The 19,818-nt window shown below is 42.0% G+C and overlaps 1 protein-coding gene across 1 annotated transcript; it reads left to right on the top strand.

The window, feature by feature from the left end:
* The first annotated feature begins 1,972 nt into the window (after positions 1-1,972).
* LOC140134690 (basic phospholipase A2 caudoxin-like) lies at positions 1,973-19,129 on the top strand. Its single transcript, XM_072155177.1, has 5 exons — positions 1,973-2,358; positions 13,785-13,864; positions 15,983-16,133; positions 17,842-17,948; positions 18,124-19,129. Exons 2-5 carry the CDS (start codon positions 13,831-13,833, stop codon positions 18,279-18,281), a joined length of 450 nt encoding a protein of 149 aa, XP_072011278.1. The 5' UTR covers positions 1,973-2,358; positions 13,785-13,830; the 3' UTR covers positions 18,282-19,129.
* The last annotated feature ends 689 nt before the right edge of the window (positions 19,130-19,818 follow it).

The following is a 19,818-nucleotide window of genomic DNA, read 5'->3' as shown; positions in this document are numbered from 1 at the left end:
GCCAGCAGTCACAGTGATCCCTCAGTAGCCAGTAGTCACAGTGATGCCCCCAGTAGCCAGTAGTCACAGTGATGTTCCCAGTACCCAGCACTGAAATAAAGCCTACACTTTGCTGAATTTTATTTGGTGCATGTATGCTAAATTTTAATACATTTGTATCATATGTAAAAATGTAATAATTAAAAATACATTAAAATACATAACAATTTATTAAAGATATATTGAAGTAAAATGCTACTTATTGAATGGTAGAATTCCTTTAAATATATGTCACAAAAAATAAACAGATGTTATGTAAGCCTAAGGAAGGTACTAACTCAAAATGTGTAGTTTTTTTTTAAAGAAATAAAGCTTTTTAAACTGCTTGGTCAAAGCGGAGAAATACTAGGGATTTTTAATGTGGACTGACGGTGTGAAGAAGCGCCAGTATCATAGATACTGGACCAAAGCTTGATTCTGACGGACCCTGATGGAAGATCCGGAACATGGAATGGGCCAGCTGTGGTCGTGAACACCAATTTGATCTTAAAATTAGTTATGCACTCAGTATGACTTGGTAGGGTAAGCAGTCACCCACTTGGTTTTGTGCATCAGCATATTTAAAGGGGTTTTCACATCTGGTCTGTACATTCACATTTAATTCAATTCACCTGCCATATATATTCAGTTCTTCAGTTGGATGTTATTAAAAAAATGTTCCTCTATTAAGATTTCTCATGAAAGCAGTCATATGGTCCCTTTTAAATAAATGACAGCTGTCCTTGGATACAACCACCCCAAATCCAAAAAAGTGGAGTAATAGCACAAGAAAACTATTTGTTTTTATATGTCAAATGCAAAAAGTCACTGCATGTCCCACAGCTGTCCTGTGGTAATGAACACTTTATCCAGGTGGTCAGGCAGGGCTCAATAGTGCATGCATAGCCACTACTGCCAGAGCGTGGGGTGGTCATATCCAAGGACGACTATCCTGTTTCAAAGGAATGACATTATCTTCACACAGGAACATGCCTATCTCCTCCCTCATATATCACCCCACACCCCCTTGTGGCTAGAGTCCACACAGTCAATAAAGAGAAGTTGAGATCAAATGGGCGGAGAGAGAGAAAAAAAACCCTGAAATTATTATTTCTTCTTCCCTCTTCCTCTCCGCAAACCACTAATATTGTTTCATCATCTGCTAACCCTATTGTTCCCTCTGGGTCTTGGTGACTTTCTCCTGATTTCTTATCTCCTTGTGTCAGGACAATTGGCGCCTTCCATCATGATCAACTGCAAAATACCGGACAACTGGACCCTAACAATGAGTCTGGTTAGAAAGACTTCTGAGGCAAAAAAAAACTTGTTGTTACTTACCAGTTGCAGGTTTTTTTGGTCCAAACACATTTGCAATGGGTTTAAGAACATGAGCGCATGATGTGAGTGCACCCTCATAGTCCTTCAGTGATTGGTAAATTGGTAAAAGAGGGTGATAGGTGAGTATAAGGGGTTTAATTTTGCTTTATGTTAGTGCAATCCACGACCCTTAGTAAATGAGCCCCATGATCTATTGCAGTAACTTTTGAAGTGGTCATGTTACCGGAGTGAATATCCCGAAAATGTTTGGATAAAACATTCAAATTACGAGTGCTGGAAACAGTTTTAGGATTTACTCCTGCAATATGTTCCGATAATATATCTTTTAATTTAGGATAGGTGCTCCCCACGTATTGCAATTTGCAAAACACAAATTCAGCAAGATATACCCCAAAAGTGGTCTCACAATTCATGTGTCTAAATATTTTAAAATATAACAAACAAAATTTTTTTTTGTACATTTTTTGCCTGATCTGAGGTTAAAATGAGGTTGTGACATTGTAAGCAGCTCCTCCCACCCGAATACTGATAATTTGGCACAAGTGGCCCCTTCAGATTCCAGAGTGAGGAGGATATTTGCACTTCTCAGGTACAAGCACATTAGATCTTCCACAAGATTCCTGGAGACTGTCTACCCTGTGACGGCTTCTGTAGGACACAGATATAATTGTATGACTGTCCTTACTTTAGTAACGGACTACACACCAAAAGAACTTATCATGCATGTAACCCAGCGACTGCCCCTATCGTGTGACTGACATGTCCCCAAAATGTCCCCCGAGGTTGGAACAATACCTCCTAACCATCCTGGAACCGATAGGAGAATTTAAGATTTCTCCAGACGAGGATAGAAGTGAATGCAGTGGTGATGCAAGGATCCCCTGCAGAAACATTAAGCCTCTATTGTGACTGTTTGCAATCGGGTGCAATATAATAATGTGCAATGGCATCTACCATCTTCAGAGCTGTATACAGCAGGACTACTGCCAGGGAACGGACAAGGTAGGTAACTGATGTTCTTTGTTTTTATTGTACAGCATCAAGGATCGGAGGGACCACAATATGAGGGACAGCAGAAAATAAAAGGGAGCAAAAGGGAGAGGAAGGAATGGGAGCCACAATCTAGCAGAGAATTTGGCCGCAATGTCAGGATAGAATTGGGGCATTCTCTAGGATGCAGGTAATTTAAAGTGTGGTTGGGACACAGGGGCCACTAAGGTGGGTGTTACAATGTGTGGGAATACTAGGGGGTGGTGTAAGGGGCACACAATTCTTTCAAAGCACACCGCCCCTTATGTCCTACTGCTGACACTATTGTATTATAAAATTGCTGTATGACACTATTATATTATGATACTGCTGTCTGTCATTATTGTATGATTGACTGCTGCATGTTACTGCTGTATTGTGTGACACAGCTGTATGGTGACACTGCTGTATGACACTACTGTATGGTGACACTGCTGTATGGTGACACTGCTGTATGATACTACTGTATGGTGACACTGCTGTATGACACTGCTGTATGATACTACTGTATGGTGACACTGCTGTATGACACTGCTGTATGACATTATTGTATGGTGACACTGCTGTATGATACTACTGTATGGTGACACTGCTGTATGACACTACTGTATGGTGATACTGCTGTATGACACTACTGTATGGTGACACTGCTGTATGATACTACTGTATGATACTACTGTATGGTGACACTGCTGTATGATACTATTGTATGGTGACACTGCTGTATGACACTATTGTATGGTGACACTGCTGTATGACACTACTGTATAGTGACACTGCTGTATGGTGACACTGCTGTATGATACTACTGTATGGTGACACTGCTGTATGATACTATTGTATGGTGACACTGCTGTATGGTGACACTGCTGTATGATACTACTGTATGGTGACACTGCTGTATGATGACACTGCTGTATGATACTACTGTATGGTGACACTGCTGTATGATACTATTGTATGGTGACACTGCTGTATGGTGACACTGCTGTATGATACTACTGTATGGTGACACTGCTGTATGATGACACTGCTGTATGATACTACTGTATGGTGACACTGCTGTATGATACTATTGTATGGTGACACTGCTGTATGGTGACACTGCTGTATGATACTACTGTATGGTGACACTGCTGTATGATGACACTGCTGTATGATACTACTGTATGGTGACACTGCTGTATGATACTATTGTATGGTGACACTGCTGTATGGTAACACTGCTGTATGACACTATTGTATGGTGATACTGGTGTATGATACTAGTGTATGGTGACACTGCTGTATGACACTAGTGTATGGTGATACTGGTGTATGATACTACTGTATGGTGACACTGCTGTGTGACACTAGTGTATGGTGACGCTGCTGTATGACACTACTGTATGGTGATACTGCTGTATAACACTACTGTATGGTGACACTGCTGTATGATACTACTGTATGGTGACCCTGCTGTATGATACTAGTGTATGGTGATACTGCTGTATGACACTACTGTATGGTGACACTGCTGAATGGTGATACTACTGTATGGTGATGCTGCTGTATGGTGACACTGCTGTATGGTGACACTGCTGTATGACACTACTGTACAGTGATACTGCTGTATAACACTAGTGTATGGTGACACTGCTGTATGACACTACTGTACGGTGACACTGCTGTATGACACTAATGTATTGTGACACTGCTGTATGACACTACTGTACGGTGACACTGCTGTATGACACTAATGTATGGTGACACTGCTGTATGATACTACTGTATGGTGATACTGCTGTATGACACTAGTGTATGGTGACACTGCTGTAAGACACTACTGTATGGTGATACTGCTGTATGACATTACTTTATGGTGACACTGCTGTATGACACTAGTGTATGGTGATACTGCTGTATCATTACTTTATGGTGACGCTGCTGTATGATACTACTGTATGGTGACGCTGCTGTATGACACTAGTGTATGGTGACACTGCTGTAAGACACTACTGTATGGTGATACTGCTGTATGACATTACTTTATGGTGACACTGCTGTATGATACTAGTGTATGGTGACACTGCTGTATGATACTAGTGTATGGTGATACTGCTGTATGATACTACTGTATGGTGACACTGCTGTATGACACTAGTGTATGGTGACACTGCTGTATGATACTAGTGTATGGTGATACTGCTGTATGATACTACTGTATGGTGACGCTGCTGTATGATACTACTGTATGGTGACACTGCTGTAAGACACTACTGTATGGTGACACTGCTGTATGACATTACTTTATGGTGACACTGCTGTATGACACTAGTGTATGGTGATACTGCTATATGATACTAGTTTATGTCCCAAAAATGTTTGGATAAAACCTTTAAGTTACGAGTGCTGGAAATAGCTTTAGGATTTGCTCCTGTAATATGTTCCGATAATATATCTTTTAATTTAGGATAGGTGCAAAACACAAATTCAGCAACATATACCCCAAAAGTGGTCTCACAATTCATGTGTCTAAATATTTTAAAATTTTAAATCTAACAAACAAAATTTTTTTTAAACATTTGTTTGCCTGATGTGACTGTAAAATGAGGTGGTGACATTGTAAGCAGCTCCTCCCACCCGAATACTGATAATTTGGCACAAGTGGCCCCTTCAGATTCCAGATTACTTTAGTAACGGACTACACACCAAAATAACTTATCATGCATGTAACCCAGCGACTGCCCCTATCGTGTGACTGACTCTGTGTGACTGACATGTCCCCCAAATGTCCCCCTTGGTAGGAACAATACCTCCTAACCATCCTGGAACTACTGTATGGTGACACTGCTGTATGACACTAGTGTATGGTGACACTGCTGTATGACACTACTGTATGGTGACGCTGCTGTATGACACTACTGTATGGTGACACTGCTGTATGGTGACACTGCTGTATGACACTACTGTATGTTGACACTACTGTATGGTGACACTGCTTTGTAACACTAGTGTATGGTGACACTGCTGTACGACACTACTGTATGTTGACACTACTGTATGGTGACACTGCTTTGTAACACTAGTGTATGGTGACACTGCTGTATGATACTAGTGTATGGTGACACTGCTGTATGGTGACACTGCTGTATGGTGACACTGCTGGGTGACACTAGTGTATGGTGACACTGCTGTATGGTGACACTGCTGTATGGTGACACTAGTGTATGGTGACACTGCTGTATGACACTAGTGTATGGTGACACTGCTGTATGGTGATACTGCTGTATGACACTACTGTATGGTGACACTGCTGTATGACACTAGTGTACGGTGACACTGCTGTATGATACTACTGTATGGTGACACTGCTGTATGATACTAGTGTATGATGATACTGCTGTATGATACTACTATATGGTGACACTGCTGTATGATACTACTGTATGGTGATACTGCTGTATGGTGACACTAGTGTATAGTAACACTGCTGTATGGTGACACTGCTGTATAACACTAGTGAATGGTGACACTGCTGTATGAAACTACTGTATGGTGACACTGCTGTATGACACTACTGTATGGTGACGCTGCTGTATGACACTACTGTATGGTTATACTGCTGTATGATATTAATGTACGGTAACACTGCTGTATGACACTAGTGTATGGTGACACTGCTGTATTACACTACTGTATGGTGACACTGCTGTATGACACTACTGTATGGTGACGCTGCTGTATGACACTACTGTATGGTGACACTGCTGTATGGTGACACTGCTGTATGACACTACTGTATGTTGCCACTACTGTATGGTGACACTGCTGTGTAACCCTAGTGTATGGTGACACTGCTGTATGACACTGCTGTATGGTGACACTGCTGTATGGTGACACTGCTGGGTGACACTAGTGTATGGTGACACTGCTGTATGGTGACACTGGTGTATGGTGACACTGCTGTATGACACTAGGGTATGGTGACACTGCTGTATGGTGATACTGCTGTATGAAACTACTGTATGGCGACACTGCTGTATGACACTAGTGTACGGTGACACTGCTGTATGATACTACTGTATGGTGACACTGCTGTATGATACTAGTGTATGATGATACTGCTGTATGATACTACTGTATGGTGACACTGCTGTATGATACTACTGTATGGTGATACTGCTGTATGGTGACACTGCTGTATGACACTAGTGTATGGTGACACTGCTGTATGGTGATACTGCTGTATGACCCTACTGTATGGTGACACTGCTGTATGACACTAGTGTACGGTGACACTGCTGTATGATACTACTGTATGGTGACACTGCTGTATGATACTAGTGTATGATGATACTGCTGTATAATACTACTGTATGGTGACACTGCTGTATGATAATACTGTATGGTGATACTGCTGTATGGTGACACTAGTGTATGGTGACACTGCTGTATGGTGACACTGCTGTATGACACTTGTGTACGGTGACACTGCTGTATGATACTGCTGTATGATACTACTGTATGGTGACACTGCTGTATGATACTAGTGTATGGTGACACTGCTGTATGACACTATTGTATGGTGACACTGCTGTATGATACTACTGTATGGTGACACTGCTGTATGATACTAGTGTATGGTGACACTACTGTATGATACTAGTGTATGGTGATACTGCTTTATGACACTCCTGTATGGTGACACTGCTGTATGATACTAGTGTATGGTGATACTGCTGTATGACACTAGTTTATGGTGACACTGCTGTATGACACTAGTGTATGGTGATACTGCTGTATGACACTACTGTATGGTGATACTGCTGTATGGTGACACTAGTGTATGGTGACACTGCTGTATGACACTAGTGTATGGTGACACTGCTGTATTACACTACTGTATGGTGACGCTGCTGTATGACACTACTGTATGGTTATACTGCTGTATGACACTAGTGTATGATGATACTGCTGTATGATACTACTATATGGTGACACTGCTGTATGATACTACTGTATGGTGATACTGCTGTATGACACTAGTGTATGGTGACACTGCTGTATGACACTACTGTATGGTGACACTAGTGTATGGTGACACTGCTGTATGGTGACACTGCTGTATGACACTACTGTATGTTGCCACTACTGTATGGTGACACTGCTGTGTAACACTAGTGTATGGTGACACTACTGTATGGTGACACTGCTGTATGACAATAGTGTATGGTGACATTGCTGTATGATACTACTGTATGGTGACACTGCTGTATGACACTACTGTATGGTGACACTGCTGTATGGTGACACTGCTGTATGACACTAGTTGTAATAAAAATCGTTTTGAATATAAAATCTTTCCCGCGTACTTTAGTATGTTCTTCCAAAAATAGAAGGACTAAGAGTAATTATTATAAAAAGTTACGTTTATTGTCGTCGTCCAGGTTGCAGAATACTTGTGCAGATTATTAGTCATGTGTTACAGTCAGTCAGTCCATGAAATTATGTTCAGGTGAAGGTTTCTTCATCTTGTGTTGGTCTTTTCTTCCTTCATTCTTCATCTCCATCTTGTGTCCTTAAATCTCCTCCATATGTCAGCGTGTGAGCGAGCTTGGTGTGTGTGATATGCTCAATGTTTCCCCCCCCCCCCCCTTGGACAGAGTCACTTATAAAGAGTACACTCCTATAGAGTTACATTGTGAGCCAAACTCATCCATTGGCCTTGTCCATAACCATATATGGTAACATTCCTTTATGACCAGCTTACACAGAGACCATTATATAGTAAAGCCATATGGATGTGGTTGGGGGAAGGTTGCTTCCTTCCATAGGTTTTTTTTAGGTATATGTCAAGAATGTACATACAACAATATAATACCAATGCTGCCCATACATGGTCCTTATCTTACACTCATGATTGAGTACATTTTCACACCCAAATTAGAATATTGTTCATCAATAATATTTAACATTAGTGTATGATGACACTGCTGTATGGTGATACTGCTGTATGACACTAGTGTACTTTGACACTGCTGTATGATACTAGTGTATGGTGACACTGCTGTATGACACTAGTGTACTTTGACACTGCTGTATGATACTACTGTATGGTGACACTGCTGTATGACACTAGTGTACTTTGACACTGCTGTATGATACTACTGTATGGTGACACTGCTGTATGATAAAAGTGTATGATGATACTGCTGTATGATACTACTGTATGGTGATACTGCTGTATGGTGACACTAGTGTATGGTGACACTGCTGTATGGTGACACTGCTGTATGGTGACACTGCTGTATGACACTTGTGTACGGTGACACTGCTGTATGATACTGCTGTATGGTGACAATGCTGTATGATACTAGTGTATGGTGACACTGCTGTATGACACTATTGTATGGTGACACTGCTGTATGATACTACTGTATGGTGACACTGCTGTATGATACTAGTGTATGGTGACACTACTGTATGATACTAGTGTATGGTGATACTGCTTTATGACACTACTGTATGGTGACACTGCTGTATGATACTAGTGTATGGTGATACTGCTGTATGACACTAGTGTATGGTGATACTGCTGTATGATACTACTGTATGGTGACAATGCTGTATGATACTAGTGTATGGTGACACTGCTGTATGACACTATTGTATGGTGACACTGCTGTATGATACTACTGTATGGTGACACTGCTGTATGATACTAGTGTATGGTGACACTACTGTATGATACTAGTGTATGGTGATACTGCTTTATGACACTACTGTATGGTGACACTGCTGTATGATACTAGTGTATGGTGATACTGCTGTATGACACTAGTGTATGGTGACACTGCTGTATGATACTAGTGTATGGTGATACTGCTGTTTGACACTGCTGTATTATACTAGTGTATGGTGACACTGCTGTATGACACTAGTGTATGGTGATACTGCTGTATGATATTACTGTATGGTGACACTGCTTTATGACACTACTGTATGGTGACTCTGCTGTATGATACTAGTGTATGGTGATACAGCTGTATGACACTACTGTATGGTTATACTGCTGTATGACACTAGTGTATGATGATACTGCTGTATGATACTACTATATGGTGACACTGCTGTATGATACTACTGTATGGTGATACTGCTGTATGACACTAGTGTATGGTGACACTGCTGTATGACACTACTGTATGGTGACACTAGTGTATGGTGACACTGCTGTATGGTGACACTGCTGTATGACACTACTGTATGGTGACACTGCTGTGTAACACTAGTGTATGGTGACACTACTGTATGGTGACACTGCTGTATGACAATAGTGTATGGTGACATTGCTGTATGATACTACTGTATGGTGACACTGCTGTATGACACTACTGTATGGTGACACTGCTGTATGGTGACACTGCTGTATGACACTAGTTGTAATAAAAATCGTTTTGAATATAAAATCTTTCCCGCGTACTTTAGTATGTTCTTCCAAAAATAGAAGGACTAAGAGTAATTATTATAAAAAGTTACGTTTATTGTCGTCGTCCAGGTTGCAGAATACTTGTGCAGATTATTAGTCATGTGTTACAGTCAGTCAGTCCATGAAATTATGTTCAGGTGAAGGTTTCTTCATCTTGTGTTGGTCTTTTCTTCCTTCATTCTTCATCTCCATCTTGTGTCCTTAAATCTCCTCCATATGTCAGCGTGTGAGCGAGCTTGGTGTGTGTGATATGCTCAATGTTTCCCCCCCCCCCCCCCTTGGACAGAGTCACTTATAAAGAGTACACTCCTATAGAGTTACATTGTGAGCCAAACTCATCCATTGGCCTTGTCCATAACCATATATGGTAACATTCCTTTATGACCAGCTTACACAGAGACCATTATATAGTAAAGCCATATGGATGTGGTTGGGGGAAGGTTGCTTCCTTCCATAGGTTTTTTTTAGGTATATGTCAAGAATGTACATACAACAATATAATACCAATGCTGCCCATACATGGTCCTTATCTTACACTCATGATTGAGTACATTTTCACACCCAAATTAGAATATTGTTCATCAATAATATTTAACATTAGTGTATGATGACACTGCTGTATGGTGATACTGCTGTATGACACTAGTGTACTTTGACACTGCTGTATGATACTACTGTATGGTGACACTGCTGTATGATAAAAGTGTATGATGATACTGCTGTATGATACTACTGTATGGTGATACTGCTGTATGGTGACACTAGTGTATGGTGACACTGCTGTATGGTGACACTGCTGTATGGTGACACTGCTGTATGACACTTGTGTACGGTGACACTGCTGTATGATACTGCTGTATGATACTACTGTATGGTGACAATGCTGTATGATACTAGTGTATGGTGACACTGCTGTATGACACTATTGTATGGTGACACTGCTGTATGATACTACTGTATGGTGACACTGCTGTATGATACTAGTGTATGGTGACACTACTGTATGATACTAGTGTATGGTGATACTGCTTTATGACACTACTGTATGGTGACACTGCTGTATGATACTAGTGTATGGTGATACTGCTGTATGACACTAGTGTATGGTGACACTGCTGTATGATACTAGTGTATGGTGATACTGCTGTTTGACACTGCTGTATTATACTAGTGTATGGTGACACTGCTGTATGACACTAGTGTATGGTGATACTGCTGTATGATATTACTGTATGGTGACACTGCTTTATGACACTACTGTATGGTGACTCTGCTGTATGATACTAGTGTATGGTGATACAGCTGTATGACCCTAGTGTATGATGATACTGCTGTATGATACTGCTATATGGTGACACTGCTGTATGATACTACTGTATGGTGATACTGCTGTATGGTGACACTAGTGTATGGTGACACTGCTGTATGGTGACACTGCTGTATGACACTACTGTATGTTGCCACTACTGTATGGTGACACTGCTGTGTAACACTAGTGTATGGTGACACTGCTGTATGACACTACTGTATGGTGACACTGCTGTATGGTGACACTGCTGGGTGACACTAGTGTATGGTGACACTGCTGTATGATGACACTGCTGTATGACACTAGTGTATGATGACACTGCTGTATGGTGATACTGCTGTATGACACTACTGTATGGTGACACTGCTGTATGACACTAGTGTACTTTGACACTGCTGTATGATACTACTGTATGGTGACACTGCTGTATGATAAAAGTGTATGATGATACTGCTGTATGATACTACTGTATGGTGATACTGCTGTATGGTGACACTAGTGTATGGTGACACTGCTGTATGGTGACACTGCTGTATGGTGACACTGCTGTATGACACTTGTGTACGGTAACACTGCTGTATGATACTAGTGTATGGTGATACTGCTGTATGATACTACTGTATGGTGACAATGCTGTATGATACTAGTGTATGGTGACACTGCTGTATGACACTATTGTATGGTGACACTGCTGTATGATACTACTGTATGGTGACACTGCTGTATGATACTAGTGTATGGTGACATTACTGTATGATACTAGTGTATGGTGATACTGCTTTATGACACTACTGTATGGTGACACTGCTGTATGATACTAGTGTATGGTGATACTGCTGTATGACACTAGTGTATGGTGACACTGCTGTATGACACTAGTGTATGGTGATACTGCTGTATGACACTACTGTATGGTGACACTGCTGTATGATACTAGTGTATGGTGATACTGCTGTATGACACTGCTGTATTATACTAGTGTATGGTGACACTGCTGTATGACACTACTGTATGGTGACACTGCTGTATGACACTGCTGTATGGTGATACTGCTGTATGACACTAGTGCATGGTGACAATGCTGTATGACACTACTGTATGGTGACACTGCTGTATGATACTACTGTATGGTGACACTGCTGTATGACACTACTGTATGGTGACACTGCTGTATGACACTAGTATATGGTGACACTGCTGTATGATACTTATGTATGGTGACACTGCTGTATGACACTACTGTATGGTGACACTGCTGTATGATACTAGTGTATGGTGACACTGCTGTATGACACTACTGTATGGTGACACTGCTGTATGACACTAGTATATGGTGACACTGCTGTATGATACTTATGTATGGTGACACTGCTGTATGACACTAGTATATAGTGACACTGCTGTATGACACTAGTGTATGGTGACACTGCTGTATGACACTATTGTATGGTGATACTGGTGTATGATACTACTGTATGGTGATACTGCTGTATGACACTGCTGTATGACACTGCTGTATGACACTGCTGTATGACACTGCTGTATGATACTACTGTATGACACTACTGTATGACACTAGTGTATGGTGACACTGCTGTATGACACTAGTGTATGGTGACACTGCTGTATGACACTAGTGTATGGTGACACTGCTGTATGACACTAGCGTATGGTGGGGATCGCCACTTGACTGATCTGCTGTATTGCACATTTATCACTACTCTGCCCAGTGACATTACTAGGAGAGAAAGGCTTCTGCCTGGGAAGTCCTACCTCTTAAAAAAATGAATACATGTTAGTACACACACGTTTATACAATCACACACATTTTACACTCATATATACACATACATAAAGTCATACACTCATACATTCATTCAACCCAGTAGCTGCTGACAGCAGATAGCTAGAGATGAGAGATTATTAGTGCTCCGATCCTGCTGTCCCCTCCCGTTCTTGTCTGAGCTCCTGGCTCAGCTGTGTACTGTGGAAGATAAGCCCTCTTATATACATATTGGGGGTCATTTACTAAGGGCCCGATTCGCGTTTTCCCGACGTGTTACCCGAATATTTCCGATTTGCGCCGCTTGTACATGAATTGCCCCGGGTTTTTGGCGCACGCGATCGGATTGTGGCGCATCGGGGCCGGCATGCGCGCGACAGAAATCGGGGGGGCGTGGCCGAACGAAAACCCGACGTATTCGGAAAAACCGCCGCATTTAAAAACCGAAAATGTGTCGCTTGGGGAGCGCTCACCTTCACCTTCTATGGGATGGTGCATTCCGGGGCGTTAAGATTATTTTCGGCGCTGCAGCGCCACCTGGTGGACGGCGGAGGAACTACCATCTTAAATCCCAGCCGGACCCGAATCCTGTGCAGAGAACGCGCCGCTGGATCGCGAATGGGCCGGGTAAGTAAATGTGCCCCATTATGTTTAATAATGTGCAGCATAATATGTATATAATGGTGCACATCCTCAATTCCTTGTGGAAGGTGGATAATGGGGCCCCCTGACACTGTGGGCCCCATCGCTGCTATGGCTGCTACCACTGTAGTTATGCCCCTGACTCTGCCCCTCAGTGATCTGCATTCTCCTGGTTTCTCTCTTTATTACACCAGATATCGGATCCTACAGTCTCCTTCTGGTTGCTGTGATTGATAAAATATGGCGTCCTCCCTGCTCACCCTCCTGGGAACCTGTAAGTACAGTCTAGGACACTATAAATAAAGTTTATTGAATAAAATACTTGGCCCACAGTAAGCAATTAGCGCTGCTGTGTTATGGAAGCTGCGGATTATGAAAGTGGGATTTGGTTGCTAAGGGCAACAAGGCCTGGTTCAATAAATATCTCTGTCCCCAGTTATCACATCCCCCCAGTTGTTTATTAGTGTTCATTCACATGGCCGTTTGCGGCGACATACATGCGGCCGCAAATTTGAGGCCGCATGTACGTCCCCATAGACGGCAATAGCAGCACGGCGGGGATACGATGCCACACATGTGTGGCACCGATCCGGGTCACACACCGCAAAAAGATAGAGCATGCTCTATCTTTCTGTAAGTGTGCGGCCGTGCACCGGTGTTGTCTATGGAGGAAGGAGGGGTCACCTCCTCCTCACCTCCAGTACACGGCGGTATGGCCGCACAGCAGGCATACTGCGTGTGACGGGAACTAATAGCCTGCACTTCCTGCGTCATAGAAAAACAAATTAAAATGGTGCGTTCTAGTGCATTGGACTTCTCTTTTAATAGGAATAATTTACATCCTGAATATAAAAGTAAGTGCTTAGATTAATGTAAACAGAGACGGGCACTTGCAGCACCCCTGGACATATTATTGGGTGATATATCACATTTTCATGTGCCAGGCTAGAGTGGTCAGTGATTACACCTGCCATCTAGGGAGATTTATCATCAAGTTTCTGAGGTAAAACTGTTGTAGTTGCCATGGAAACCCAATCAGAGCTCAGCTTTCATTTTATGAACGGCTGTGGGTAAATGAAAGCTGGGCTCTGATTGGTTACCATGAGAGACTTATGATTAATCTCCCCCATTATGTGTTTGGTAGTTCTGAGCCAGGGACAGTTATTTCGGATGCAGCTACATGTTGAGGCAATCTGGATTTGTAGTTCTTGGAATCTGAGGGTTTACTAGAGTTAGTCACTCATGTCCCGGGGTGTCTTCTGTATACACATTACTTCTCTTTCTGCCTTTCTGCCTCTATTCTTTCATCCTCCCACTTTCCTATGTCACTCACCCACAACTGGCCTTCACTTTCCTCTACTTGTGTAGCAGGCTAGAATAACTCCATTCCAAATAATACCCGTATACCCCCAGCCCAGAATATATATCGCTGGGGATAAACTCTATACCAAGAGGTAAAAATAACCTAGGCCCTATCCATCAAGACCTTAATGTTATCACCTTTATAAGTTGAAGCATCAATAAGTTTTCTAGTTTATGTCTATTGTGGGTCTTTATCATGGCTTCTTTAAAATTAAATGTCGCAATTCCTTGCTGCTTATTTCCACCTACACCAAGCGGGTAGGCTGTGGGCTGTGGCAGTGCTTTTTTTATAACTTGCACCAGGATCCAGGATCCATGGACAATTTCTAGCAGAACTCTGTGCCAGGCAAAATGTGATGTAGAATTTAGGGCTCATTCACATTGCCGTACAGGGGTCTGTGATCTCATCGCATGATTTGAGACCAGATCACGCCCCCCCCCCACCCCCCACCCCACGGCTCTCGGTCAAGGTGTGGAAAGCACAGTTGGGCGACTACTCGTTTGCCCATGGAGGGAGGAGGGTTGAAGAGCGCTCACCCCTCCCACCTCCTCCTCCTGGCCGTGTACTCGTCTGAGGTCCAGGGCAATGTCTTCTGCATACAGGCAGTCCCTGGGTTACATACAAGATAGGGTCCATGAGTTTGTTCTTAAGTTGAATTTGTATGTAAGTCGAAACAGTATATTTTATAATTGTAGATACAGACAAAAAAAAAAATTTGCCCCAGGACAATTGGAGTTTCAAAATTTTTTGCTGTAATGGGACCAAAGATTATCAATAAAGCTTCATTACAGACACCTTACAGCTGATCATTGCAGTCTGGGACAATAGTAACATCCAGAGACTTCACCAGAGGTCACAGTGGGCAGAGGGGGTCGTCTGTAACTAGGGGTCAACTGTAAGTCGAGTGTCCTGAAGTAGGGGACCGACTGTACATATTATACAAATTATACTTATACAGCTCTGATAATGGTTGTCATCCAACTTTCTAGGGTTCCTTATGTGATTTATAATTCCGATGTCTCTTTCCAGGTCTAGTGATGGTGATAGGAGCACAAGCTGCAATTCTAAAATTTGGGGACATGATAAGTTACATGACGGAGAGATCGGCTGTCTCCTTTTTGGTCTACGGATGTCATTGCGGGTTGGGAGGGAAAGGATTTCCTGTAGATGATATTGACTGGTGAGTGTGATCTCTGATTGTGACAGCTTCATAGCTATAGAAAGACTTAGATACAGTGTATCAGCAGCCAGTATCACATATTAGGTTTACATAACAAATCACTAATTTACGACTGTACAAGGCATTGGTTTGGCCTCATCTACTATATGCATTTTAGTTCTGGTCCATAGTCCATAAAAATGATGCCCTGGAGCTGGACAGGGCACAACGAAGTACCACAAAAATGATAAGGGTTATGGAGGATCTCAGTTATTTAGTCTTAAAAAGAGATGACTAAGGTGGTACAAAATTAATTTATATACATTTATGAAAGGTCCATACAAAAATATAGTGGAAAGTTGTTCAGGTTGTAACAAATCAAAAGAAGAGGGGACACTGTCTATGTCTGAAGAAAACAAGGTTTAATCACCAGCAGCGACAAGGCTTCTTTACTTTAAGAGCTGTGAATGTGTAGAATAGCCGAGCTCAGGCACTAGTCGCAGTAGGAACAGCAGAGAGCTTCAAGAAGGGTTCAGATACCTTTTACATCAAAATAACATTGATGGTTATGTTATAATACAGATTTTTGTGTTTTTTTTTCCATCTTCTCCAGAAACAGTTAATAAACTTCAATTAATACATTTTAGGCATCTCAAAATGTACAACTCGTTTCTCAAAAAAAATCAACTAGCAACCTATATGGAAAAATACAAACATTAGGGTAAACAGGGTAAATAAAAAGAAAAGGGACCACATTCTGAAGTCAACTAAGGGTTAATATGCTGCTCTTTTTTGTAACTACCCAACTTATGCTCTATTTTCTGTAGCCCTCCAAATTTTTCTTATCACCCAACTTATGTGTCCCTTTCTGTTGCTTTCTCAAACTTATGACAGCCATTCTCTTGACCCCTCCCTACACCCCTGTAGTTACTGAGAGTAGGGTCCCTACTAATAATTCTGTGGTGATGCAAGTTGGTAATATTCTCATTGTCTTGGGGGGGAAATGTTCTGTATAATCACAGACTGGTGTGGAAAGACTGATAGGGAACAGGGAGATCTTGTACCTCACTATTCTGTGCAGGAGACATCTGTATCCACTGTTTTGTACACATCCAGCTCTGCTTTATACACTGTCACATGACCTCCTCCCTGGTGAGAGTGTAGAAGCTGACAACTTGTAGGAAACACCACAGTCCCTCCATGGCGCTTGGTACCATCCAAATGTATGTCAGTTGAATCACATTTGTGATGGAGCCAACCTCACCCTGTTTTGTTTGGATTCCATTTCTTAACACAATTCAAGTGGAACATGTGAACTCTACCTTAGGGCTCATGCACACACGGCTGTGTGCTCGTCCGGGTAACTCCCAAGGCAAAAGGAGGAGTAACGCAACCGGGAAAAGGAGGGATGATCATCCCTGCCTGCTCCATGGAAAACTGGGTGGCCGCCACCATATTCTGGCAAAATATAGGGAAAGTTTTATTTATGGGAAAAAAAACTTGCCTTGCAGGGTTTTTTTCCTTCTTCTAGATTCACCCGGGATAATTTAATAGTCTGGACTTGATGGTCTATCCTCTATGGGGGCGGTGATATAGCCACAAATTTTGGCACCAGATCACGGCTCTCCATAATGAAGCCTAAGATTCATAGGTCCCCATAGAAGTTTTGGGTATTTTTTGGTGCGGAGTTTCGTTTGGTTGTGTCGGTGATATTTCTTGTCACTTGCAGGTGCTGTCATGCCCACGACTGCTGTTACGACACCTTGGAAAGGATGGGATGCTCGCCTAAGATGAAGAATTATCATTTTATTCGAATTTTTGGAACCATTATTTGTGGTAATACTGATCTCTACCTCCTATTGTACAACCTGTAGCACAGAGCTTACAGCTCATGCAACACAAAATCTGCATGTGAACACTGCCATAATGTAATGATTAGTGAACTAGATTGTCAGCTCTGCAGCACTATGATCAGATACTTGTGTATTAATCCCCATTGTCTCCGGCACAGATGACAAGGATCTAAATGGGTGCGCGAGAAAGACCTGCGAGTGTGACCGGACGGCCTCTTTCTGCCTCCACAAATTCAACAGTACCTTTTCCAAAAGTAAAAGCTTTAATGTGTTTAGGATAAATTGTCGGGGGAGCAAGCCACCATGCCAGAGCTGAGGACACATGGACCCTGAGAACCCACTCTCCGTACAGCAAGGGGTTAGACATGCTCTAAATGCTATCGTCTACCTTTTCATGAACCTGTTACCAGAATTTAAATTTATAGCTGGTGACAGGTTCCAATAGCCTATGCTGATTTAAAAAATGCCTTTGCCAGCATCCTGAATCATTTCAGTACTTTATATAAGTTTAATTCACATTATCTGCTTCCTTGCCAGCAGCGTGTGGGGAGCCCTGGGCGAGGGGCAGCGGCAGCTTGTGTCACCTCATGCATTCTTACTCTCCTGCCTGCTCTATGCACATTACATGAAGTGGGGAGGGAGCTGGATAAGTGTGGAGGAGAGGAGACTGACTCAGGCACACACAGGCTGCAGCTGCCCCTCTCCCACGACTCACCACATGCTGCTAGCAGGGAGCCAGATAATGTGAAATAAACTATTATGCACTACCGTAATGAGTCAGAATGCTGAGGAATTTTTAAAATAAGCAAAGCAGAGGCCATTAGAACCCGTCACCAGCTAAAAATCACATCCTTGTAATAAGTTCCCTTTAAAGAATCTATCACTTGGCTTCTCTTCTAATCAAAAATATGCATTTATAAAGTGGTGATTTTATGGAAACAAAATATAAAATAAAAGTAATTATTTGCTTCCATTGTTGAATTCATATAATTGTGGTAGCAGCAATGAAGGGGAATAAAATGATGTACAAAAGATGATATAAAAGGTTCAGTGTGAGGTCAAAACTGTGTGGTTGGATAACTAATAATTCACTGTATGCAGGAGACAGACAACAGGTCTACCAGGACTTTGCATATTCCGGTAAACTCTTTGGCAGCGTTCACAAGTGGCATTTACATTACATTTTGAAACACAACCCCCGAGGGTTTTCTCCCCTTTTTTTTTAAACCATTGACTCCCTGGCTCCCCCTACAGTCCATGGATTAGAATTTACAATTCCTTACAACATTTCACCATATGGTGCCACTGCCCATCATGCACCAAAATTACTACCCATTCCCAGTAGTAGAAACAAGGTGCCACGGTCTGGGAGAGGTACAATGTTATCTGGAAAATTCCATCAGTGGAGGGTGAAAAATACAAGAAAATACAAGGAAATAATGCAAGTGGTTTCCACTTTGAGCAAATAATTGTTTGTGTAAGGAAAAGTTATACAATTTTCCAATACACTTTCTGTATCTATATCTGTATTCTATAGAAAAAACTTCTATGCTTACACACGATCATGTGATTGACCCGCAGGTGCACGAGCCACGGACAGATTTCTATCCACTTTAAGCAAACAGAATTTTTCTATGGAAAGCAAGGAGAGATCTCTGAGAAATTCATACAGAAAATATAGTGTAAAATTGTATAACTCCCTTACACAAAACATAGAACTTATTTTCTGAAACTGGACTACACTTTTAAAGTTTCCCTTTGAAAGATTATTTAATAGACCCTTCCAAACACCCCCTACAGTACCCAATAAGGTTCCCGTCCATGTTGATTCCCAGTCAACTGTGGAACTAGTG

Source organism: Engystomops pustulosus, chromosome 6, assembly GCF_040894005.1.
Source record: "Engystomops pustulosus chromosome 6, aEngPut4.maternal, whole genome shotgun sequence".
Classification (NCBI taxonomy): Eukaryota; Metazoa; Chordata; class Amphibia; order Anura; family Leptodactylidae; genus Engystomops; species Engystomops pustulosus.
This window is presented reverse-complemented; position numbering and strand designations above follow the sequence as displayed.

Excerpts from the sequence above, each read along its gene's own strand:
- LOC140134690 (XM_072155177.1), top strand. The coding sequence starts at position 13,831 with ATGGCGTCCTCCCTGCTCACCCTCCTGGGAACCT. Across the intron at positions 16,134-17,841 it reads CCTGTAGATGATATTGACTG|GTGCTGTCATGCCCACGACT; the intron begins GTGAGTGTGATC and ends TGTCACTTGCAG. Across the intron at positions 17,949-18,123 it reads TTTTGGAACCATTATTTGTG|ATGACAAGGATCTAAATGGG; the intron begins GTAATACTGATC and ends TCTCCGGCACAG.